The following is a 26,147-nucleotide window of genomic DNA, read 5'->3' on the forward strand; positions in this document are numbered from 1 at the left end:
TAATGGCTGAGTAATACTCCATTGTGTATATGTACCACAGCTTTCTTATCCATTCATCTGCTGATGGACATCTAGGTTGCTTCCATGTCCTGGCTATTATAAACAGTGCTGCGATGAACATTGGGGTACACGTGTCTCTTTCCCTTCTGGTTTCCTCAGTGTGTATGCCCAGCAGCGGGCTTGCTGGATCATAAGGCAGTTCTATTTCCAGTTTTTTAAGGAATCTCCACACTGTTCTCCATAGTGGCTGTACTAGTAACTAGCATTCCCACCAACAGTGTAAGAGGGTTCCCTTTTCTCCACAACCTCTCCAGCATTTATTGCTTGTAGACTTTTGGACCACAGCCATTCTGACTGGTGTGAAATGGTACCTCATAGTGGTTTTGATTTGCATTTCTCTGATAATGAGTGATGTTGAGCATCTTTCCATGTGTTTGTTAGCCATCTGTATGTCTTCTTTGGAGAAATGTCTATTTAGTTCTTTGGCCCATTTTTTGATTGGGTCATTTATTTTTCTGGAATTGAGCTGTAGGAGTTGCTTGTATATTTTTGAGATTAGTTGTTTGTCAGTTGCTTCATTTGCTATTATTTTCTCCCATTCTGAAGGCTGTCTTTTCACCTTGCTTATAGTTTCCCTTGTTGTGCAGAAGCTTTTATGTTTAATTAGGTCCCATTTGTTTATTTTTGCTTTTATTTCCAATATTCTGGGAGGTGGGTCATAGAGGATCCTGCTGTGATGTATGTTGGAGAGTGTTTTGCTTATGTTCTTCTCTAGGAGTTTTATAGTTTCTGGTCTTACGTTTAGATCTTTAATCCATTTTGAGTTTATTTTTGTGTATGGTGTTAGAAAGTGTTCTAGTTTCATTCTTTTACAAGTGGTTGACCAGTTTTCCCAGCACCACTTGTTAAAGAGATTGTCTTTAATCCATTGTATATTCTTGCCTCCTTTGTCAAAGATAAGGTGTCCATATGTGCGTGGATTTATCTCTGGGCTTTCTATTTTGTTCTTGATCTATATTTCTGTCTTTGTGCAAGTATCATACTGTCTTGATAACTGTGGCTTTGTAGTAGAGCCTGACGTCAGGTAGGTTGATTCCTCCAGTTCCATTCTTCTTTCTCAAGATCGCTTTGGCTATTCGAGGTTTTTTGTATTTCCATACAAATTGTGAAATTATTTGTTCTAGCTCTGTGAAGAATACCATTGGTAGCTTGATAGGGATTGCATTGAATCTATAAATTGCTTTGGGTAGTATACTCATTTTCACTATATTGATTCTTCCAATCCATGAACATGGTATATTTCTCCATCTATTAGTGTCCTCTTTGATTTCTTTCACCAGTGTTTTATAGTTTTCTATATATAGGTCTTTAGTTTCTTTAGGTAGATATATTCCTAAGTATTTTATTCTTTCTGTTGCAATGGTGAATGGAATTGTTTCCTTAATTTCTCTTTCTGTTTTCTCATTTTTAGTGTATAGGAATGCAAGGGATTTCTGTGTGTTGATTTTATATCCTGCAACTTTACTATAATCATTGATTAGTTCCAGTAATTTTCTGGTGGAGTCTTTAGGGTTTTCTATGTAGAGGTTCATGTCATCTGCAAATAGTGAGAGTTTTACTTCTTCTTTTCCAATTTGGATTCCTTTTATTTCTTTTTCTGCTCTGATTGCTGTGGCCAAAACTTCCAAAACTATGTTGAATAGTAATGGTGAAAGTGGGCACCCTTGTCTTGTTCCTGACTTTAGAGGAAATGCTTTCAATTTTTCACCATTGAGGATAATGTTTGCTGTGGGTTTGTCATATATAGCTTTTATTATGTTGAGGTATGTTCCTTCTATTCCTGCTTTCTGGAGAGTTTTTATCAATGGATGTTGAATTTTGTCAAAGGCTTTCTCTGCATCTATTGAGATAATCATATGGTTTTTATTTTTCAATTTGTTAATGTGGTGTATTACATTAATTGATTTGTGGATATTGAAGAATCCTTGCATCCCTGGGATAAAGCTCACTTGGTCATGGTGTATGATCTTTTTAATGTGTTGTTGGATTCTGATTGCTAAAATTTTGTTAAGGATTTTTGCATCTATGTTCATCAGTGATATTGGCCTATTGTTTTCTTTTTTTGTGGGATCTTTGTCAGGTTTTGGTATTAGGGTGATGGTAGCCTCATAGAATGAGTTTGGAAGTTTACCTTCCTCTGCAATTTTCTGGAAGAGTTTGAGTAGGATAGGTGTTAGCTCTTCTCTAAATTTTTGGTAGAATTCAGCTGTGAAGCCGTCTGGACCTGGGCTTTTGTTTGCTGGAAGATTTCTGATTACAGTTTCAATTTCCGTGCTTGTGATGGGTCTGTTAAGATTTTCTATTTCTTCCTGGTCCAGTTTTGGAAAGTTGTACTTTTCTAAGAATTTGTCCATTTCTTCCATGTTGTCCATTTTATTGGCATATAATTGTTGATAGTAGTCTTTTATGATCCTTTGTATTTCTGTGTTGTCTGTTGTGATCTCTCCATTTTCATTTCTAATTTTATTGATTTGATTTTTCTCCCTTTGTTTCTTGATGAGTCTGGCTAATGGTTTGTCAATTTTATTTATCCTTTCAAAGAACCAGCTTTTGGCTTTGTTGATTTTTGCTATGGTCTCTTTTGTTTCTTTTGCATTTATTTCTGCCCTAATTTTTAAGATTTCTTTTCTTCTACTAACCCTGGGGTCTTCATTTCTTCCTTTTCTAGTTGCTTTAGATGTAGAGTTAGGTTATTTACTTGACTTTTTTCTTGTTTATTGAGGTATGCCTGTATTGCTATGAACTTTCCCCTTAGAACTGCTTTTACAGTGTCCCACAGGTTTGGGGTTGTTGTGTTTTCATTTTCATTCGTTTCTATGCAAATTTTGATTTCTTTATTGATTTCTTCTGTGATTTGTTGGTTATTCAGCAGTGTGTTCAGCCTCCATATGTTGGAATTTTTAATAGTTTTTCTCCTGTAATTGAGATCTAATCTTACTGCATTGTGTTCAGAAAAGATGCTTGGAATGATTTCAATTTTTTTGAATTTACCAAGGCTAGATTTATGGCCCAGGATGTGATCTATCCTGGAGAATGTGCACTTGAGAAAAAGGTGACATTCATTGTTTTGGGATGAAATGTCCTATAGATATCAATTAGGTCTAACTGGTCTATTGTATCGTTTAAAGTTTGTGTTTCCTTGTTAATTTTCTATTTAGTTGATCTATCCATAGGTGTGAGTGGGGTATTAAAGTCTCCCATTATTATTGTGTTATTGTTAATTTCTCCTTTCATACTTGTTAGCATTTGTCTTACATATTGCAGTGCTCCTGTGTTGGGTGCATATATAGTTATAATTGTTATATCTTCTTCTTGGATTGATCCTTTGATCAATATGTAGTGACTGTCTTTGTCTCTTTTCACAGCCTTTGTTTTAAGGTCTATTTTATCTGATATGAGTATTGCTACTTCTGCTTTCTTTTGGTCCCTATTTGCATGGAAAATCTTTTTCCAGCCCTTCACTTTCAGTCTGTATGTGTCCCCTGTTTTGAGGTGGGTCTCTTGTAGACAGCATATGCAGGGGGTGATGTTTTTGTATCCATTCAGCCAGTCTTTGTCTTTTGCTTGGGGCATTCAACCCATTTATGTTTAAGGTAATTATTGATAAGTATGATCCCGTTGCCATTTACTTTATTGTTTTGGGTTCGAATTTATACACCGTTTCTGTGTTTCCTGTCTAGAGAATATCCTTTAGTATTTGTTGGTTTGGTGGTGCTGAATTCTCTCAGCTTTTGCTTGTCTGTAAAGCTTTTGATTTCTCCTTCATATTTGAGTGAGATCCTTGCTGGGTACAATAATCTGGGCTGTAGGTTATTTTCTTTCATCACTTTAAGTATGTCTTGGCATTCCCTCCTGGCTTGAAGAGTTTCTATTGAAAGATCAGCTGTTATCCTTATGGGAATTCCCTTGTGTGTTATTTGTTGTTTTTCCCTTGCTGCTTTTAATATTTGTTCTTTGTATTTGATCTTTGTTAATTTGATTAATAGGTGTCTTGGGGTGTTTCGCCTTGGGTTTATCCTGTTTGGGACTCTCTGGGTTTCTTGGACTTGAGTGATTATTTCCTTCCCCATTTTAGGGAAGTTTTCAACTATTATCCCCTCAAGTATTTTCTCATGGTCTTTCTTTTTGTCTTCTTCTTCTGGGACCCCTATGATTCGAATGTTGTAGCGTTTAATATTGTCCTGGAGGTCTCTGAGATTGTCCTCATTTCTTTTAATTCGTTTTTCTTTTTTTCCTTCTGATTCATTTATTTCTACCATTCTATCTTCTAGTTCACTAATCCTATCTTCTGCCTCTGTTATTCTACTATTTGTTGCCTCCAGAGTGTTTTTTATTTCATTTATTGCATTATTCATTATATATTGACTTTTTATTTCTTCTAGGTCCTTGTTAAGCCTTTCTTGCATCTTCTCAATCCTTGTCTCCAGGCGATTTATCTGTGACTCCATTTTGATTTCAAGATTTTGGATCAATTTCACTATCATTATTCGGAATTCTTTATCAGGTAGATTCCCTATCTCTTCCTCTTTTGTTTGGTTTGGTGGGCATTTATCCTGTTTCTTTATCTGCTGGGTATTCCTCTGTTTCTTCATCTTGTTTAAATTGCTGAGTTTGGGGTGTCCTTTCTGTATTCTGGCAGTTTGTGGAGTTCTCTTTATTGTGGCGTTTCTTCACTGTGTGTGGGTTTGTACAGGTGGCTTGTCAAGGTTTCTTGGTTAGGGAAGCTTGTGTCGGTGTTCTGGTGGGTGGAGCTGGATTTCTTCTCTCTGGAGTGCAATGAAGTGTCCAGTAATGAGTTATGAGATGTCTATGGTTTTGAGGTGACTTTGGGCAGCCTGTATCTTGGAGCTCAGGGCTGTGTTCCTGTGTTGCTGGAGAATTTGCTTGGTATGTCTTGCCCTGGAACTTGTTGGCCCTTGTGTGGTGCTTGGTTTCAGTGTAGGTATGGAGGCGTTTGATGAGCTCCTGTCAATTAATGTTCCCTGGAGTCAGGGTTTGGACTTAAGCCTCCTGCTTCCAGTTATCGGTCTTATTTTTACAGTAGTTTCAAAACTTCTCCTTCTATACAGCACCATTGATAAAACATCACAGGGTTTTAATCTATTGCCTGTAGCTTCCAAGGCGGTTCCCTCTGTTATAGCTTCTTCTGTTTGCTGGTCTCTTCAGTGTCTGGTTTCTGCCCTGACACAAAGGGGATGGTGGTGGACACTTTTTTTTTTTTTTAGGCTCACTTGTTCAGTCGCGCTGTGGGGAGGGAGGGACGCTGCAAACAAATAACACTGGCGTGTGCTCGCAGTGCCTCAGCCACACTGGGTCTGCCCCCGCTCATGGCACGTGTAGCCTCCCTGCCCACACTGCTCAGGCTCTAGGTTGCATCACCGGGAACCATCCGTGGCTGGCCCTGGGCTGCTTGCACCTCCCAGGTCCAAGCCGCTCAGGTTCAGGCACTCGGGTAGTCCTCAAGAGGCGCAGATTCGGTTGGGCCTGCATTTTGTGCCCTTCCCAGGTCTGAGCAGCTCAGGTGATGAGGTGTTTGGTGTGCACGACTGCTGCAACTTATCGCCTCCCCGCCACTCGGTTATCTAGGTGTATAACCGGTGCACCTTCTCAGGGAGATGTTGACCGTCCAGACCCCCAAGAAGTTTTAGTTAGCAAAAAAGCCTGCTGAGAGTTTTATAGATAATGTCTCTCCGGGGCTGCGATTGCCCCCTTCCGGCTCTGGCTGCCTGTCACTGGGGCGGCGGGGAGGGGCGGGGGTGGCAGGGGATGGTCTGGAGCTGGCTATCTCTGTTCAGTCCTTTGTTCCGTGTGCGGGCCTGGCGGTGTCTTAGGTTAGGGCTGGCTTTTCGCGTGGTAGATATCCCACAGTCTGGTTTGCTAGCCCAAATTATTTCGCTCAGATAGTGCTCGGGGTATTCAGGCCAGATCGTTACTCTAAGCAATGCAGCCCGCGCCACGCCTCCCTGCCCAGCTCCCGCTTGCTAGTGGCGTGTGCAGGCATCTGTGCTGTTTCTCCGCTGGGGGGAGTTACCGTAGGGCTCGCAATCTGCAGGTTTTAATTGTTTATTTATTTTTCCTCCCTGTTATGTTGCCCTCTGTGCTTCCAAGGCTGGCACAGATTCGGCAGTGAGAAGGTTTCCTGGTGCTTGGGAACTTGTCTCTTTTTAAGACTCCCTTCCCGGGATGGAACTCCGTCCCTCCCTGTCTCTCTTTTTGTCTTTTATATTTTTTCCTACCTCCTTTCGAAGACTTGGGTTGCTTTTCTGGGTGCCTGATGTCCTCTGCCGGCATTCAGAAGTTGTTTTGTGGAATTTACTCGGCGTTTAAATGTTCTTTTGATGAATTTGTGGGGGAGAAAGTGTTCTCCCCGTCCTACTCCTCCACCATCTTAGCTCCTCCTCTTTTTTTTTTTTTTTAAGAGAACGGAATCTCTTTATGAGGCAACTCTAGGACAGGGATGGCAAAGATGCCATCATTTTCCCTTCACAGTCTGGAGCTGAGATGAGGAAAGGTCAGCTTCTAGAACTGCAGCTAAGAGGATCACCTATGGTAACCATCATCAACAAGTATCACAGCCGTCACAGATGGGGTGCACTGTGGCTCTACAGATGCGGCGACTCCTCCACCCCCAAACGAACCCTCACAGCTGCAAAGCACTGAAGGGTGTCGTGGGCCAGGCGCTGAGCTCAAGAACCTTGGAGGGATCCATCTACCGCATCCTCCAGCAACCTGCTGGGGTCAGTGACATCATTCTTGTTTTTGGCCACGGTGTACGGCTTCTGCAGGATCTTAGTTCCCCGACCAGGGACTGAACCTGGGGCCACAACAGTGAAAGCACCAAGTCCTAACCACGGAACTGCCAGGGAATTCCCAGTAACATTGTATCATTATTCTTACTTTTACTGAGGTGAGACTCACATCATGTTAATGATATTTAACTTTTACTTTTATGTAAAATACAAAGATACAAAAACTCTGAACAATTTAATGGCATTTAGTAGAATCCCAGGGATGGGGGAGCCTGGTGGGCTGACGTCTAGGGGGTCGCACAGAGTTGGACACGACTGAAGCGACTTAGCAGCAGCAGCACATTCAGTGTTGTACAACCAGCAGCTCTATCTGGTTCTAGAACATTTCATCACCCCGAAAGGAGAGTCCGTACCCACTAACCAGTTCCTCCCCATCCCTCCCTCGCTGAAGGCTCTGGTGACCACACCAATTTGAGTTCTGTATGGATGGATCTACTTGTATTTATGACTGCAATCACACAGTATGTGACCTTTTGTGTCGGCTTCTCACTCGGCATAATGTATCTGAGGTCCATCTGTGTTGGAGCGCGGGTCAGTATCCATTCCTTTTTGTGGCTGAACAGTCTGTTCCACTGTGTGTGTACGCTGGTAACACTAATCCATCTTAACATATGAAGAAACCAAAGTTAGGGTCTCACAGTCAGTAAGTGGTCGAGTTGGACGCAAACCAGTCAGCATGATGCCGCTGAGCCCGTTCTGGCTCAGAGGGCGAGTTAGAAAAGCGACGCGGAGTGAGGATCTGGTGACAGACTTTGGTTTTTAAGCTATCCTGGAAGGCCTGCGAGATTTAAGAAGCATGTGAGTCTGATGCTTTGAAGGCCGGGTGGGCAGGCTGCAGTGGCAAACCCCAGAAACTGCCGAAGGTGGCTGTATCACAGAGCCAACTTCCTATCTTGATGAAACTCAACTTTTTTTTGGAAAAAAAAAAAAAAAAAAGTCACAGCATATGTATGCTCAGTTGCATCCAACTCTTTGAGACCCCATAGACTGTAGCCTGCCAGACTCCTCTATGGGATTCTCTAGGCAAGAATACTGGAGTGGGTTGCCATTTCCTACTCCAAACAAATGCCATCTTGTACATTTATTTCAGAAGGTAAGAAAGAGGCGTTAGGTCTAACGCTTCCACAGGTAAGCTGATCCTGCTTTCAGCTGGAGACTTTGAGGGTGATGTAAACCAAAACCTCGGCTGGTGTATCTCCTCCAGGGCTGTATCCAAACTCAGCTGGTGGATCTAACCTCGGCTGGCGTATCTCCCTCAGGGCTGTCTCTAACCTCAGCTGGCCTAACTCCTCCAGGGCCGTCTCTAACCTCAGCTGGCGTGTCTCCTCCAGGGCTATGTCTAACCTCAGCTGGTGGATCTACTCCAGGGCTGTCTCTGACCTCGGCTGGTGGATCTACTCCAGGGCTGTCTCTGACCTTGGCTGGTGGATCTTCCTCTGATGCTCAGAATGCACGGCTGGTTTCCCAGTGTTCAAACCATATACAATGGTGCAGAATCGTTCCCTCAAGGCTTGCAGGCACCCTTCCGGAGCTTTCAGTTACAAGTCATAACTGTGGTCCTCACACTTTCCTACACCTTTTCTGGAGCCTTTATTCCAAGGAGTCACCACAATCTTCGAGGCTATTAACTGATGACACAGTATCTGGAGAGCTGAGAGGGGGATGATCCTCTGGTGAAGGATTCATGACGACAAGAGTGTCTACCATTAAGGCATTCGATGCCCTGATTAGGCTTGGAAAGAAACGGCCTCATGAAGGATAAATCAAATAGGAAGGAGATGGCTCTGGAAATTTTTTTGCTGACTTGTCAAGGTTTCGAGAAAGTGATGATTCAAAGCCAAGTCTTTGTCTAAGAGAGCCTGGAGTAAGCAAGGTGGATGATAAAAATGCTGACCAACTTGTCCTGTTACTAATTAAGAACAAAGAGTGCTTTCACACTGGGCACTACTGGTCTGAAGTGGGGAGGGGGTGAACAGAGCTCCATCATCTGGACGCCAAATCTGGAAGACGCAGACTTAACCATCTGGCTGCAAGAGTAGGATCAGGAGCAGAAGAGAAGCAGCGTGTGGCGCACACAGCCTCAAGCAGAACTTCAGTCATCAGGAGCTCCAACACCGAGGTAAGCGGAATGCAAACAGGCCTGCTTTGGTTTTCCCATCTCATGGCTTCCAGAGATGGTTCTTAACTGTCTGCTTCCAGGGTAGTCAGTGCCAAGGAGAAGCCTGCCCACCAGGGGCGTGGATCTGGGTACTGAATCTCAGACACTGCTCACTGGCCCTGCCCACTCATCCCGACTCACTCCTGGCCCTCAGGTAACACTCTTCATTGTCATCTACACAATTCTGTTTTCCTTTCCTTTTTTTAAACAACGTAATTTTACTTACTTCGTCTAGTGTGTTTTATGAAATATTAATCGCACTCACCAAACACCTCGATTCATTTTTCTCACCACATATTTTTATTTCGTAACAAGTTGGGTGAAGCAATATACAACTCTCCTCTAGCCCATACTGCTGTGTGCTCTATACAACACGCCCGCCCATGAGGTCACTGAAAAATAACGAGGTAACTTGTTTTAAAATGCTTCTTATGACACAGCAATCCTTGGAAGACAGTACATGGAATTTCCCGTGTTGGGGTAACTGGCTGAAGTTCCTGGAGAGCTGAGACCTGTTCAGAGCACCCTCCTCCAGGACAGACTCGATGTGGGTAACAAGAGGCAGGTGCACAGGGCTGAGCCGCCTGCTGTGAAACCACCGTTTCAGGTAAAATCAGAGACTAATGGAAGTCCCCTGCTGCTGGGGGAGTCCGCCTCCCAGAACCGCTGAGGGGCCAGGGCGAGAGGCTGCGGGTCGGTGCGCGAGCAATCCAAGGACAGGACCTGTGGTCCCTGCACAGGGCCGATCTCCTCCGTGAGTTGTAACTTCTAAAATACTAACACTCTCTGGTGCTGGGAGCGCCATGCCCTTTACAACTTTTACATTAAGGGCGATCACCACGAAAGGACTTTTTACCTCGCCTGAATTTGGTTTATGCGGGAAGCTCAGTGGTATCTGCCAGTGAGATTAGAAACCTGAGGCTGAATTGTTAAAGTTCGTCCTGGTCGCTCCTCTCCCGTGAAGAGACCCAGCGGCTGAGAATCACCTCCTGGAACCAATCCAAACACAAAGGCGGCTGAATTTTGGAAGCAGAAATACACGAACACGCTAGACACACGGCATCACAGGGATGTTTCACAGCCGCCTGTCTGTACAGGGACGGTACCTGCTCCTGTTTCTTGCAACTAAACGTGGGAGGAACGTGAATATGGCAAACCCAGCGTGGAAACAACACCTACGGGCAGCACCCTGGGATTCTAAGAGCTCCCCTGGCCGCAGCGGTGGCTGTCTGGCAGCACATTTCAGGAACAGGGAGCGCTGGTGTGAACCCAATGTCTGACAGAAAACAGGCTCCGTGATGGCTCTGGTGTGTCTGGGTCAGCACAGAGAAGGGACTCCAGGGGCTGGGGTGGTATTTACTGAAAAGCTAACCCTGTGGACACAGTAAGGACAAACAGCCGGATGAGGCCCTGGAGACAGACTCCGCAGGCCTCCAGCAGGGCATAGGGGGCAGGAACAAGGAGGGACAGAAATATTAACCAAGACTGGGCCACTGGAGGGTGGACTGGCAGCCCCAGCAGAGAAACACCCTCCAGGAAGATGGGGGAGCCTCAGAGCCCAGCCCAGGCCCCAGAGCCCAGCCCAGGCCCCAGAGCCAGACCAGAAGTTCAGTGGGGCAGCAAGCTGTCCGTGACCCATGTCTTAGGGATTGAGCACCAGAGAAGCCAGGCTGGCCCCAGGCCAGCAGTGCAGGTGGTTCTGGCTGAGTGCTGGGGACAGAAACCAGAGGGCATCGAGGCTGCAGGGCCACAGGATTGAGGGGGAGCGAGGCTGGGTTCAGCAGGGAAGGGTCTCGGAGGGCGGAGGGGAGGCGCTGATCCTGTCCTGTCTGGGGCCCACACCTTCCAGAGGACAGACACAGCGCGACGGGCAGAGCCCTCCAGATGACGTCAACTTGGGTCCGAGTTCACTTACTTGAACTTTAATTTGTTTCATACATTCGGGTGACTCCATGTCCTTGTCAGTCATGGTGGAGGGTTTAATCAAATAGCACAGCATAAGTTCCTAAGGAGACAAGGAAATACAAACTCCTTACTGCACCAAACAGAAATACAAACCCGAGTGCGTGTGCAAGAAACGTGGGCCCCCTCCACCCCGTCACAACTCACAAGCATGTCCGTCTCCCCGCAGGAATATAACCAGGCATTCTAAACTGAAGATTTGCCATCTGGTCATCACTGACACGGCAGGCGAATGCAAACACAGCACATACACATACATACATACACACATACAGTGACCACAGACACAGCGTTTAAAGTGCTCAACACTGCAGTCAGCACAGACCCCTAGTTCTACAGGACAAAGCTACTTTCAAAGGCTAAAGCCTCAGCAGCTTAGCCTGCACGCAGGCAGCTGCCGTGGGCTCCCGCTGGCCCTTCCCCCAGGGCTGCCCTTTCCTCCAGCAGCGGGACAGGGAACTTGGAACTACTTACAGAGGACACTGCAAGTTCATTGCTTGTAGTCCTGGTACAGGGTGAACCGTCCCTCCTACCCTGCCGGGAGTGGGATGGAGGGAACACAAGCCGGGAGCTCACGGGGCCCTGGATTTGAAACCCAGTTCCACACACGAGCTGCGTGAGCATGGGTTTATCACCAGACCTCCCTAACACTGACTCCTCGCCCTTCGGATAACAACAGGGTGGTGAGAGAAGACATAAGGTGTTCAGTTAGTTAGTTAGTTCAGTCGCTCAGTCGTGTCCAACTCTTTGTGACCCTGTGGACTGCAGCATGCCAGGCCTCCCTGTCCATCACCAACTCCCTGAGTTTACCCAAACTCATATCCATCGAGTCAGTGATGCCATCCAACCATCTCATCCTCTGTCGTTCCCTTCTCCTCCTGCCCTCAATCTTTCCCAGCATCAGGGTCTTTTCAAATGAGTCAGCTCTTCACATCAGGTGGCCAAAGTATTGGAGCTTGAGCTTCAATATCATTCATTCCAATGAACACTGAAGACTGATCTCCTTTAGGATGGACTGGTTGGATCTCCTGGTAGTTCAAGGGACTCTCAAAAGTCTTCTCCAACACCACACTTCAATAGCATCAATTCTTCAGCGCTCGGCTTTCTTTACAGTCCAACTCTCACATCCATACATGACTAATGGAAAAACCACAGCCTTGACTAGACAGACCTCTGTTGGCAAAGTAATGTCTCTGCTTTTTAATACACTGTCAAGGTTGGTCATAACTTTCCTTCCAAGGAGTGAGCGTCTTTTAATTTCATGGCTGTAATCACCATCTGCAGTGATTTTGGAGCCCAGGGAAATCAAGTCTGTCACTGTTTCCCCATCTATTTGCCATGAAATGATGGGACTGGATGCCATGATCTTCGTTTTCTGAATGTTGAGCCTTAAGCCAACTTTTTCACTCTCCTCATTCACTTTCATCAAGAGGCTCTTTAGTTCTTCTTCACTTTCTGCCATAAGGGTGGTGTCATCTGCATATCTGAGGTTGTTGATATTTCTCCCTGCAATCTTGATTCCAGCTTGTGCTTCATCCAGCCCAGTGTTTCTCATGATGTACTCTGCATATAAGTTAAATAAGCAGGGTGAAAACATACAGCCTTGACGTGCTCCTTTTCCTATTTGGAACCAGTCTGTTGTTCATGTCCAGTTCTAACTGTTGCTTCCTGACCTGCATACAGGTTTCTCAGGAGGCAGGTCAGGTGGTCTGGTATTCCCATCTCTTTCAGAATTTTCCACAGTTTATTGTGATCCACACAGTCATAGGCTTTGGCATAGTCAATAAAGCAGAAATACATGTTTTTCTGGAACTCTCTTGCTTTTTTGATGATCCAACAGATGTTGGCAATTTGATCTCTGGTTCCTCTGCCTTTTCTAAAACCAGCTTGAACATCAGGAAGTTCACAGTTCGTGTACTGCTGAAGCCTGGCTTGGAGAATTTGGGCATTACTTTACTAGCGTGTGAGATGAGTGCAATTGAGGGGTAGTTTGAGCGTTCTTTGGCATTGCCTTTCTTTGGGATTAGAATAAAAACTGACATTTTCCAGTCCTGTGGCTACTGCTGAGTTTTCCAAATTTGCTGGCATAGTGAATGCAGCACTTTCACAGCATCATCTTTTAGGATTTGAAATAGCTCAACTGGAATTCCATAACCTCTTCTAGCTTTGAACATAGTGATGCTTCCTAAGGCCCACTTGACTTCACATTCCAGGATGTCTGGCTCTAGGTGAGTGATCACATCATCGTGATTATCTGAGTCGTGAAGATCTATTTTGTACACATCTTCTCTGTATTCTTGCCACCTCTTCTTAATATCTTCTGCTTCTGTTAGGTCCATACCATTTCTGTCCTTTATTGAGCCCGTCTTTGCATGAAATATTCCCTTGGTATCTCTAATTTTCTTGAAGAGATCTCTAGTCTTTTCCATTCTATTGTTTTCCTCTATTTCTTTGCACTGATCACTGAGGAAGGCTTTCTTATCTCTCCTTGCTATTCTTTGGAACTCTGCATTCAAATGGGTATAGTTTTCCTTTTCTCCTTTGCTTTTCGCTTCCCTTCTTTTCACAGCTATTTGTAAGGCCTCCCCAGACAGCCATTTTGTTTTTTTGCTTTTCCTTTTCTTGGGGATGGTCTTGATCCCTGTCTCCTGTACAATGTCATGAACCTCCGTCCATAGTTCATCAGGCACTCTATCAGATCTAGTCCCTTAAATCTATTTCTCACTTCCACTGTATAATCGTAAGGGATTTGATTTAGGTCATACCTGAATGGCCTAGTGGTTTTCCCTACTTTCTTCAATTTAAGCCTGCATTTTGGGATAATGAACTGATGATCTGAGCCACAGTCAGCTTATGGTCTTGTTTTCACTGACTGTATAGAGCATCTCCATCTTTGGCTGCAAAGAATATAATTAATCTGATTTCGGTGTTGACCATCTGGTGATGTCCATGTGTAGAATCTTCTCTTGTGTTGTTGGAAGAAGGTGTTTGCTATGACCAGTGCGTTCTTTGCCCTGCTTCATTCTGTATTAAAAGGCCAAATTTGCCTGTTACTCCAGGTGTTTCTTGACTTCTTACTTTCGCATTTCAGTCCCCTATAATGAAAAGGATATCTTTTTTGGGTATTAGTTCTAGAAGGTCTTGTAGGTCTTCATAGAACCATTCAACTTCAGCCTCTTCAGCATTACTGGTTGGGGCATAGACTTGGATTACCGTGATAGTGAATGGTTTGCCTTGGAAATGAACAGAGATCATTCTGTTGTTTTTGAGACTGCATCCAAGTGCTGCATTTCAGACTCTTCTGTTGACTATGAGGGCTACTCCATTTCTTCTACGGGATTCTTGCCCACAGTAGTAGATATAATGGTCATCTGAGTTAAATTCACACATTCCACTCCATTTTAGTTCACTGATTCCTAAAATGTCGACATTCACTCTTACCATTTCCTGTTTGACTATTTTCAATTTGCCTTGATTCATGGACCTGACATTCCAGGTTCCTATGCAATATTGCTCTTTACAGCATTGGACCTTGCTTCTATCACTAGTCACATCCACAACTGGGTGTTGTTTTTGCTTTGGCTCCATCTCTGCATTCTTTCTGGATTTATTTCCCCACTGATCTCCAGTAGCGTACTGGGCACCTACTGACCTGGGGAGTTCATCTTTCAGTGTCATATCTTTATGCCTTTTCATACTGTTTATGGGGTTCTCAAGGCAAGACTACTGAAGTGGCTTGCCATTCCCTTCTCTAGTGGACCACATTTTGTCAGAATTCTCCATCATGACCCGTCCATCTTGGGTGACCCTACACGGCATCGCTCACACTTTCATTGAGTTAGACAAGGCTGTGGTCCATGTGATCAGATTGGCTAGTTTCCTATGATTGTGGTTTCAGTCTGTCTGCCCTCTGATGGAGAAGGATAAGAGGCTTATGGAAGCTCCCTGATGGGAGAGACTGACTGAGGGGGAAACTGGGTCTTATTCTTATGGGTGGGGTCATCAGAGGTGTTCAGTGATAAGTATTAATTCCCTTTCTTTCTCTGAGAGACCTGCTACCTGTGAAAACAAACGTGTCCATGTTTTATGAGTCATCTGTGAATGTGTGTGGGTGGATTCTGAGCACGTGCTGGTGGGTCCTGCCCCCGGGAAGGAAGGCAAGGCTCACTGACACCCATGCCCATGGGGAACCTCGGGGCTCAGTCCCTGGATTGGGGCAGAGGGGAGGGCATGAGAGGAGGGCCAGCTTCTAGAGCTCCACTGGCACAAATGCTTGCAGTGCCCACAGATGACTTCCATGCTTCCGAAACATTTAATATGAAGACCCAACCGTTTAAGTGACATGTGACCCAAAGCTGATGCCGTTACCTTGGAGACACTGACTGACACTCTGCTCAAGGCAGCCAGGGACCTCCAGCTGAGAGGTCTGCGAGGAGCACCCTGGAAACGGTCGTCCACCAGCTCCACGACGACAGAGTAACTAGAAAACACGGTAAGCGCATTCCAGAAATGAAAAGCATGATGGCAACCCATTTAAAAAGAACTCTGTCCTACCAAGAACGACAATGCAGAAGACAGAAGCATACATCATCTGGTCCTGAATTCCCCTAAACTACGCCTGGGAAAAATAGTTTAATGAAAAACTCATACTTTACATTACAGACAGTCAGCCTGATTTCAGCAATTACAGGAAAGGAACAGGAATCTCTCTCTCAACATGAAAGCTGTGAATTCACTCACCTGTTTAGATACTAACATTCACTGATATGAAGATGAACAATTACTCTATATTAGTAACTATACAGATTAACTCAATGTTTACTATCCTGACCTATTTGTTTTATAGCGTAAGGACATTAATGTACAAGGTACAGACATATAGCATTGATTCCTATTAGGCCAGAGGAATTTGACTCCTATTAGGCCAGGAGGAATCGTGTGCCTCTGAAAATTAAACTGGAGCTCAGAAATTTCCTCCTGTCCCTTTAAGTCATTACCTTATTTAGAAATCACCCCATTAAATCAGGAGCTTGGGATGAACACACACCCACTGCTCTGTATAAGACAGATAATGAACAAGGACCTAGTGTATAGCACAGGGAATTCTACTCAATATTCTGTGATAACCTATACGAAAAAAGAATCTAAAAAGTAAAGAATATATGTGTATGCGTATCAATCGCTTTGCTGTACACCTGAAACCCACACAACATTGTAAATCAACTGCACTCCAACAGAAAAAAAAAAAAATCACTCCAAACCTTGCATGGTAAAACGGAGGGCCTTTTCGATACAGCACTGCAAAGGAAAAAGAAAATGCATGACCACTCGAAATCAAACTCTCTTTTTATTACTTGATGAAGTGCTTTCTATCCTCAAAGGGACATGAATACCCAGTGCTCCGCACGTGGGTGATCTGCAGCACTCCCTCTGGTCTAGTTTCAAAACCCAAACTGTTTTTTCCCTGGAACAGAATGCAATTAGCAAAGCAAATCTGTTGTCAAGACCCTAATGCCCTCGTCCCACCCACACCCCACAAATGAACTCCAAATTCAAGCAAGATATGGCGCAGCCATCTGCCTACCAAACCCGTCTGCTCCTTTTCCTGACACGTGAGAGACCCGTCTCAGCCTCCTGAGCACCCGGCTGGGCATGACTGGGAATCATGGGCCCTTCTGGGCTGGCCCTGAAGCCCTCGCAGACACCAAGCCTGTGCCTGTCACTTTCTGAAGCCGCGTGAAGCCCGTGGGGCCACATGAAGAAGCCAGGCTCCTGCAGCCCCTTTGGGAGTTGGTCCAACCACCATCTGGATACCAGCTTTGGATTTCACAGAAACAGAATTAACTTCAAGTGCTCGCTAAGCCCCTGAAATTTGGGGCAACCATAGCTGCAGGCACTACCTTAACTAACACAATTATATCCATGAGCTCTTGGAAAAACCAAGGCAGAAAAGTTTTGTTCCCTTGAGGAACTGATAGAACTTTTCCTTCTGGGCCACATCGATCCTGTAGTTAATCACGTTTCCATTTGGCTCCAGCACCATGAGGTCAGAACGGGTGAAAGACCCTACTGATGATACAGCAACCCTCCACCTCTACTTCTCATGGTTGTATTTCCTTATTATGAACAGAATTCTGATTTAAATCATATTTAAATTATTTGGCAAGTCAGCTCAAATTCACTGGGTAAGGGTCCAAACGGAAGTTAATGTCTAAACACCCATTTCTCAACTTCTGGGCTGTGGTGCAGTGGAAGGAGACCCCCTACTAGGATGAGGCTGAATTCAGGGCTCTGCTTCATTCAGACCTCTGCCACTCCCAGTTGTGGGGCTCTAAGCATGTCATTAACTTCTCTGAGGCTCGGTCCCCGAAGCCATAAAATGAAGACATGAAGGGAAATTAAGATCTGTTTCAGTTCTCAAATGCCATTATCTCTGATCAGTTACACACCCTTCATGGATGAGACTCAACTGGAAGATGACACAGCTTGAAAGAAAGTCTGACCCCCTACTTCGGGCCCTTCGGATGTCTGACTACGATGGAGGTACACCTCAAGGGTTAGAAGCATGAACACAGCATCAGTCAGACCCCTGTTCAAGGCTCAGCAGTGCCGAGACCACACGATGACACCCGTGTTCCAATCTCCTTATGGGAATCGGGGAAAGTAATGTAGGTGGAGGTGCTTGAAAAGTTACCTGTGATAACAGTCATTACCATAGTAACAGTGCATCCAGAGCAAAAAAGGGAAAGAGTTTTACAGAAAGGCCTCCAAGTAGAAAAGATGAAAACTTCAGAAGTCTAAGGGATACTGGGTATTTAAAATAAAGTCTGAAGGAACACAGAGAAGAGAGGATGCGACGTGTGGAATGAACGGTGGAGGGCAATAACTGGTGAAAATGGTGACAAGGACAATAATTAATTCGGGGCACCACTGTAACTACCGGGGTACCAGATACTCAGTCTCACTCTATAAACACTTGTGAACTACAAAAGGGAAAATGTAGACGTCTGACAACAACCAGCTTAGCAAACAAGCGGCTTCACCAGCAGCAGGACAACCTGACACCATCCACTCCTGGACATGGCCCCTAAGGACACACATCACCTGTGCCGGCTGAAAACTGGTGAGCCTGAGCCTAACCCCTAACCACGAGGAAGTGATCAGACCTACCCAGACTGTGGGACATCCTACAGGACTTCACGAGTCGAAGTCACAGAAAACCAGCAGGTGGAGGGGCTCTTAGATGAAGAGACTGAAGAGACTGCAGTGCTGGTTGAATGGTGGCCCCCAAAGACACGTCTGCATCCCAATCCCGTGAATGTGATCGTGTTGGGAAGAAGGAACTTTGCAGAGACTGAGCGACACAGCCACTTGCCAAGGAACGCCTGGCGCCACCGGAACCTGGACGAGGAGAGGGGCGGAGTGGGCGTGGCTCCGCCCACACCGCGGTGTGAGGCTCCTGGCCTCCGGACCTTCTGCGGCTTTATGGGCCCCGGTTTGTGGTCATTTCTTATGGCCTCCCTAGGAAACTATAAGATGGATAAGTGCTCCGTGTGATAAATGAACCTTGAGTGGAGCCTGTCAAAAAAAAAAAATTAGAACCCAAACAGTCACAGAAGACACTGTGGGGACAAGCGGGAAACTGAAAAGACAGACTGAATACTTAGATGATGCTAATGAATAACTCCAATTTCCCTTAGGTATTATGTGGTGTTATAAAATGGCAACCCACTCCAGTATTCTTGCCTGGAAAATCCCAGGGATGGGAGAAGCCTGGTGGGCTACAGTCCATGGGGTCACAAAGAGTCGGACACGACTAAGCGACTTCACTTTCATAATTACGGAGGAGAATCTTCTGAGGAGCTGTGTCCAAAACCACTTATGAATTAACAGGGATTAGATGTACAAATGTGGACGATGTTAACAAAAACACAGTCAGTAGGAAAAACAAGCCAAGAGGGCGGCTTAGGAAAGGACTGGAGAAGAGATGGGATGAAGGCACTCCTCCCTGCAGGGTGAGGGCACGGGGGCCCTGATGCCTCTCCCCGGGGCAGAGCCAGCTGCCAGCTCACCATGACACGTGATGGTTCTCTGGGCTCTGGACATGCTGTCTACTGGCTTCCCACGGCTCCCATATTTTGTCCGATTTGCAACTTCTAATTTGCAGGGAGCTGTGAAATCACGTGACCAAACAGTCAACGTGAATCCAAAACTGAAATGGGTGGGAAGGAGGCTCAGGAGTAACTAGAACTCTGGGTTAAGGCCACCAGCAACTGCATGTCTAGGACAAAAATAAAAATCCTCAAGTTGGTGTTTTGGCTTTCTGGCTGGCAACTCTACTTAGCTATGGTGGGAACTACATGGAACTGAGTCATAAAGAGCCCTAATCTCTGCACTTACCAACTGTGGTTAAAACTCAACATTAAAAAAACTAAAATCAACCATCTGGTCCCATAATTTCATGGCAAATAGAAAGGGAAAAAGTGGAAACAGTGATAGATTTTATTTTCTTGGGCTCCAAAAATCACTGTAGACAATGACTACAGTCATGAAATTAAAAGATGCTTGCTCCTTGGAAGAAAAGCTATGATAAACCTAGACAGAATACTAAATAGCAGAGACATCGCTTTGCCGACAAAGGTCCGTCTAGTCAAAGCTATGGCTTTTCCAGTAGTCATGTATGGATGTGAGAGTCAGACCTTAAGGAAGGCAGAGCATCGAAGAATTGCTGCTTTTGAACCATAGTTCTGGAGAACCGAGACTCTTGTCCTTTGGACTGCGAGGAGATCAAACCAGTCAACCCTAAGAGAAATCAACCCTGAATGTTCATTGAAAGGACTGATTCATTGAAACACTTTGGCCACCCGATGTGAAGAGCCAACTCATTAGAAAACACCCTGATGCTGGGAAAGACTGAAGGCAGGAGGAGAAGAGGGCAACAGAGGATGAGACAGTTGGATAGCATCACTGACTCAATGGACATGAATGTGAGCAAACTCTGGGAGATAGTAAAGGACAGGGAAGCCTGGCGCGCTGCAGTCCACGGGTCGCAAAGCGTTGGACACGACTGAATGACTGAACGACAACAACCAGCTGTGGGACCCTTGGTGACTGCCCTGACCCTCTGAAACCTCAATTTCCTCAGCTGTAGGAGGAGGTGAGCGCCACAAGCCTCATGGAGCGTGAAGATGAAACGAGATGGGAGTAGAAAAGCAACAGGCAAGCTGATGGTGGCCATGGAGCCGGCAGCCAAGGGCGCTTTGCAGGGGGTGGGGATGTGGTGAGGAGGGGCTCTCGTGGGGGGATGTGGGGGTGTGAGGAAGGGCTCTCGCGGGGGGATGGGGACGTGTAAGGAGGAGCTCTCGCAGGGGGATGAGGATGTGGTGAGGAAGGGCTCTCGCGTGGCTCCTGGCCTGGCTGTCTGCCGTGGGCATTCACAGTCAAGCGGCCGGGCAGCTGCGCCTGACCTGAGGTTGTGCTGCCCGTTCCACGTGCTGCTGCTGGAGTGAAACTGGACACACAGGACTTAGTCCAGGGAAGAGTCTCCCTGAGTTTCACAGCGGCCCTCTGTCGTGAGTCCCTGCCTCTGTGAGCAGGAACAACTGTGAAGGGAGCATGCCTGGGTGTTACCTGTGCCGGCAGCTCTAGCGTATGTGTGGTCTCACACTGCCAGCCTCCCAAAGGAAAACAGCAGTGTTAGACACAGGCAGCACCCTACTGCTGCGCCTGGGGCGGGGGCCAAGGTCGGGGGGCCACATCCCTCACCGCTGGCCAGCACAGCTCCCGGACTCTGGCCTGAAGATGCCCTTCCTGGCGCTGCTGGGCCAGGACCTGGGCTCACAGTAACCACACGAGCGTCTCCAAGTGCATAAAACACCCCCCAGCAGGGCAAAGGCCTTGGGGAGCTGGGAAACAGCAGTGGATGGATTTTCCTCCTTTTTAAAAAGTCTGTCCGTCTGTCCACCCTTTCATCCATCCTTATAAGGCTGTTTATTTTTAAATGAGCAAGTTCTCTCTACTCACCCTCCACAAAGATGACTTGAGTACTGAAAGCACATGGATAAGGTATGCTTACACCACTCTCGACAGAGGCCCCGCCCCTGCAATTTTCTGTTTTTACTTTTTATACAGATGTTGCTTTATAAATATGATGGTATCCATGTTACACGATGAGTGACCGGAAGCTGAGAGGCACAGTAACCTTTCTGAGGTCACACAGGCAGCAAGACACTGAGCTGGCCGCGAGCCCCAAAGACTCTCTCCGTCACCCCGCTGCCTCTGAGTGCGTCACTGTGGCCTTGCTGGCTGGAAAATCCCGCTCATGTTTCACCCATTCACCAAGCACACTGGCCAAGGCCTGCCGAGTGTGCAGCCTGGGCGGCTGCTCTTCCCCAGGGAGGAAGAGGGCAGGCGGGAGCCAGTGATGGCCAGGCCACAGGCTCACCTCATTTAAGTGCCATGACCTGTGGGTGACTCTGCAAGCTAAGCTCAAGGTCATCCTGATCATTCACGTGGTGACCCAGAGTTAGGACATCTGTACCTGAAACCCAGGCCTGGAAGAAACAATAGGAGCCTTTATCTTAGAGGGGTGGGCACTCCTTAGCTTTATATATATTGCTGACCCACTTTGAGAATTTAATGAAAGCAGAAGGGGGTGGCAGAGGATGGGATGGTTAGACAGCATCACTGACTCAAGGGACATGAATCTGAGCAGATTCCAGGACAGTGAAGGACAGGGGAACCTGGTGTGCTGCAGTCCATGGGCTCGCAGAGTCGGACATGACTTAGAGACTGAACAACCACCACCCGTTCTGGACGCAGAAAAATGCACCCATTTACAAACATGCAATTTTGAATAAAATTCTGGGGGGGGTGCCTGGGGCCCCTCGAATACCATCTTATGATTCTAGGTTAAGCACACTTGATTTTAGAGCACTTGATTTAAAAGACTGAACTGGCTTTCTTTGTGCATTAACAAGGAAAGGCTCAAAAATACATGGAGCAGTACATGATCGAGCCTGTAGACCTCAGGGGCCATGACGTCACAGGAGTCCTCTCAAACACCTCGACATCTTTGTTTGCACCTCACATACAATTCTCAAGAGCTCCCAGGAAGCACCCACTGGGTGGATGTGGCCAAGTTTCAGGGGCTTATCAGGAGCAGCAGTGCTGGAGGGCAGCGGCCCCCAAACGTTCTGGCACCGCAGGCTGGTTCTGTGGAGGACAGTTTTTCCATGGACCGATGGGGTCTGGGAATGACTCACGTACATCACATCTTTCTACTATCAGTACATCGGCTCCACCTCAGATCACCAGGCGTTCGATCCTGGAGGTTGGGGACCCCTGCGGTAGGGGATCCCAAGGACCTTCGCCCACGTGCCCAGGCCTAGTGATGCAACCAGCCCCCGGCAAGAGTGTACCTCGAGGCTCTCCTGGGCTCCAGAACTGTTCATCTTCACAGCATCTTCCCCCTCCCCCCACTCCTCCTGGGCTCCAGAATCGTTCATCTTCACAGTATCTTCCCCCCTCCCCCTACTCCCAGTTGACTTACTATGTCCAAAACACAAATCCAAGAATCTAGGCGTGACCCTGAACTCCTCTCCTCCCCCAGACCCTACTTCCTATTCCATCTGCAAGGCTGGTCAGGTCAGCTTCCCTGACTCCTCTCTCTGCTTCCACCTTTTGCTCCCCTCGTCCCACCCTAACCCCACCATCTGTTAGTAACAAAGCAAAGGTCCTACTGAATCGAGTCGTTAAATATAAGTCACTCCTTTGCTTGAGATCCCCTCAGACTTCCAATAGGCAGAATAACATCCCAAGTCTGTGCCAGGGCCCACGTGATCTCCCCCAGCCTGACTCTCCCCGGGGACTGACCCCGGAGCTCTGGACGCACTGAGACCTGCTGGACTCGTTCCTGCCTCGGGGCCTTTGCGCCTCTGCAAAGGGTTACTCCCCTGGGCCCCGGGGGTTCTTCCCTACACTCTCAGGGGACCTGTTCCTTCACTGGGGTTGCACTTGAGTTGTTGGTGTTTGGGGCACATCTTTTCAGAGTCTTCTCCTAACCATCTACCTTCCTTTTACTCTCTGTCCCTTTATTCCACTTTATTTTTCTCAGTACCGTGAAATTACAGTGCGTATTTGTATGTCTGCTTGCTTGTCCCCCTCCCAGCATGTAAGGAGCGTGCCCACCCAGGCAGCTCCTGGGTGTTCCTGGCACCTAAGAAGATCTGGCTCACACGAGACCCTCAGCAATATTCTGGTGAATGGGGTGCTTGCCGGGCCCCAACTGCTTCCTTTAAATAAAGAGCAGGGAGGCAGTGCCGTATGCAGTTTCTAAGAGCCTGGGTTCCAGCATTCAGAGTGCAGTACTCTGATACTCGCCCTGGAGACTTTTAGGGGCAGGTGACCCTTTCTACCACAACTGCAGTCTCCTTATCAGAAAAATGAGGCTTGAGAGCACCAGTCTCGTACAACTGCTGTTAGGATTAAATGAGGTCATGAATGTCGAACGCCTGGCACTCAGTGAGGGCTCAAGAAATGATTGCTGTCACTACCATCACCAGTACACCATGATTATTAGTCGTAACTGCACACTCCAGTCCTCTTGCCTGGAAAATCCCATGGACGGAGGAGCCTGGTGGGTTGCTGTCTATGGGGTCGCACAGAGTCGGACACGACTGAAGCGACTTAGCAGCAACACATAATTTGCCAAACAAAACTCTCCCAGAAGACAAGGGACCGCCCTTCATCACAGGATCACAAACTAATGAGAGGTGGGGGTGGGGGCTGTGGACTCTCTTTTAAGATCTCAGAGCAGACAAGAGGGAAAAACATACCCTCCACCCTCATCCAAATGCTCTTATCTAAGCCAGGAGGAGGACAGCACCTCAGGAAAAAACAGCAACCACACACAACCGATTCGATGTTCGCCCCGGGATCTGACCCGGACCCTAAGCCTGGTTCACGTGCCTGCGAGGCCAAGGAATCACTTACGCAAATCTGTTCCGTACTTAAGTCCGGGCTTGGGCACCCAGCCCTTGCTGCGGAAGTGATGGTATGCCATGTAGGTCGTCCTGAACGTGGGCTGAACTGTGGAGAAAGCGTTCCAGAGCTTCATGATCGTCAAAGGCTCCTGTGGTTGGTGGGAGAAGACCAGGCATTACTTACTATGCGTGTACCCACCGGTCACCTGGCCAGCGCATCAACAGCATCTCTACCAAATGTGAGCTGAAGATGGTGCCCACGATGAAGGGCTTTAGCTGGAAGATACAGACCCAAGATGTCCAGTGTGGCGGCCGCCAGCCACTCCCCTGAACTGCCATAAACACACACTGAATTTCAAAGACTTCGTACGCAAAAGAGAATGCAAACTTCATATGCAAAAGAGAAGCAGTTTAAATATGTCGGGTTAAGACTATCTCAGTAGTCTTAAATATGTTCGGTTAAATAAACTATGTAAATCAATTTCAGCTGACTAAAAATAATAAAAACCTTTTCAATGTGGCTACTAGAAAATTAAAAATTATGCATGAGGCTCTCGTGTGAGGCTCCCATCGTATTTCTACTGGACAGCACAGTCACAGAGGACCTGGGCGAAGCCCCCCCGAGACAGCCACTCTGGAGACAGGGAGCAGCCAAGTGAGGGAAGGAAGGGCAGTGGACACGGTGCTGGGAGAGAACAGCCCAGCCAGAGGAACGGGGCTGGGCCGGGGCCACCAAAGCCGAGGGCGCACGTTCCAGCATGTAGAGACCCTGACGGGTAGCTACAGTACGGTGGGCCACGTTCAGAAATGCAAAAAGTGAATTCTGTAAAAGCCTTAAAAGAAAAGATACTCCATTTAGTCTCTGAAACTAGGTAATTAATCCCACAGCACAAATTAATAATCCAACTGCTTGTTTGAAGATACCATGAGATAACATTCTCACGTATCAATTCAAAACCACCACACGAAGCACCAGGGAAGTGTGAGAAGCTTCCTGCTTCATTTCAGCCTTGAGTAAAAGGGGCCATTCTGTACTTGGTTTACGGCTCAGTCACTCAATAAGACTTGATCAGTTTGTCTCAGCCTAAGATCTTAATACTATAAACATGAGCTAAAGTTGAGACTTTTTTCTTCTTTAAAAAAACAACAAAAAACAAAACCCCCAAACCAGTTGTTCCTACAGTGGAAACTCCGTATGCGTGTGGTCTTCAAATCCATCCCCCCACAAAACAAGCAAGAGTCTGGTGGAGAAGGCTGGACTCTGACTTGGACAGCCCGCCGCGTTTCAGCAGCCGGCACGTCCTGACGAGTGTTGGCGAGGGCCCAGGGGAGGACGCAGGGCGGGCTGAGAAGGGCCGCCACCTGAGAAAAGGAGTCACCCGCCAGCCACACACCCGTTCCCAAACCACGGGAATACTCGTGAAAAAGATTTATGGCGTTAGAATCTGCTGAGTGATAAGACATGTGCTCCCAAGGACAGAATAAAATACACGTTCTCCTGGCTTCCCTGGTGGCTCAGATGGTAAATTGTCTGCCTACAATGCAGGAGACCCAGGTTCAATTCCTGGGTTGGGAAGATCCCCTGGAAAAGGAAATGGCAACCCACTCCAGTATTCTTGCCTGGAAAATCTCATGGATGGAGGAGCCTGGTAGGCTACAGTCCATGGGGTCGCAAAGAGTTAGACACGACTGAGCAACTTCACTCACTTCTCCCGTCTGATGTTCTGCTTACCTTTTTCACCTTGATTTTAACTTCATGAGGTTTTTTGAAGAGGTGTTGTATTCACAAGGTCCAAAATTCAAAAAGTACAGACGTGTGCGGTGAACTCTCACCTCCCACCGCCCCCAGCTCCTTCACTGGAAACAGGATTAATGATCTTCCAAGGGCAGCAGGCTACAGCACAAAACTGTGGGCTTGAGAGCTGCCCTGGCATCAGTTCAAATGCTAATTCTAACCAGACCAGCTGCGTGACCCTGTAAGTGGCTCGTTTCCTGAGCCTCAGTTACCTCATCTGTAAAACTCTTCACGCGTGGAGGTAAGACCCAGAAGTACCGCGTGCAAGGTACCTGACTCACAACCTTCACTGAATCGGGTGCTAAGCACAGGCGGTTTTCGTTTCTGCTGTTAATTTTCAGTACCATTCTCACGGATTTCCTGATCATCAGATAAAGACA

At 46.7% G+C, this 26,147-nt stretch overlaps 1 protein-coding gene across 2 annotated transcripts in view; it reads right to left on the reverse strand.

The window, feature by feature from the left end:
* Positions 1-9,304: 9,304 nt before the first annotated feature.
* Positions 9,305-26,147, reverse strand: part of TSEN2 (tRNA splicing endonuclease subunit 2) — a 44,068-nt gene continuing 27,225 nt past the window's right edge. For both annotated transcript variants that reach the window (XM_005902842.3, XM_070360302.1), the window contains exons 8-12: positions 23,983-24,121; positions 16,251-16,287; positions 15,358-15,469; positions 10,943-11,032; positions 9,305-10,016 (exon numbers count right to left, since the gene is read on the reverse strand). In XM_005902842.3, coding sequence (XP_005902904.1) covers positions 9,957-10,016; positions 10,943-11,032; positions 15,358-15,469; positions 16,251-16,287; positions 23,983-24,121 — 438 coding nt within the window. In that variant the 3' untranslated portion in view covers positions 9,305-9,956. The remainder of the gene's footprint in view (positions 10,017-10,942; positions 11,033-15,357; positions 15,470-16,250; positions 16,288-23,982; positions 24,122-26,147) is intronic.

Source organism: Bos mutus, chromosome 22, assembly GCF_027580195.1.
Source record: "Bos mutus isolate GX-2022 chromosome 22, NWIPB_WYAK_1.1, whole genome shotgun sequence".
NCBI classification, from domain to species: domain Eukaryota; kingdom Metazoa; phylum Chordata; class Mammalia; order Artiodactyla; family Bovidae; genus Bos; species Bos mutus.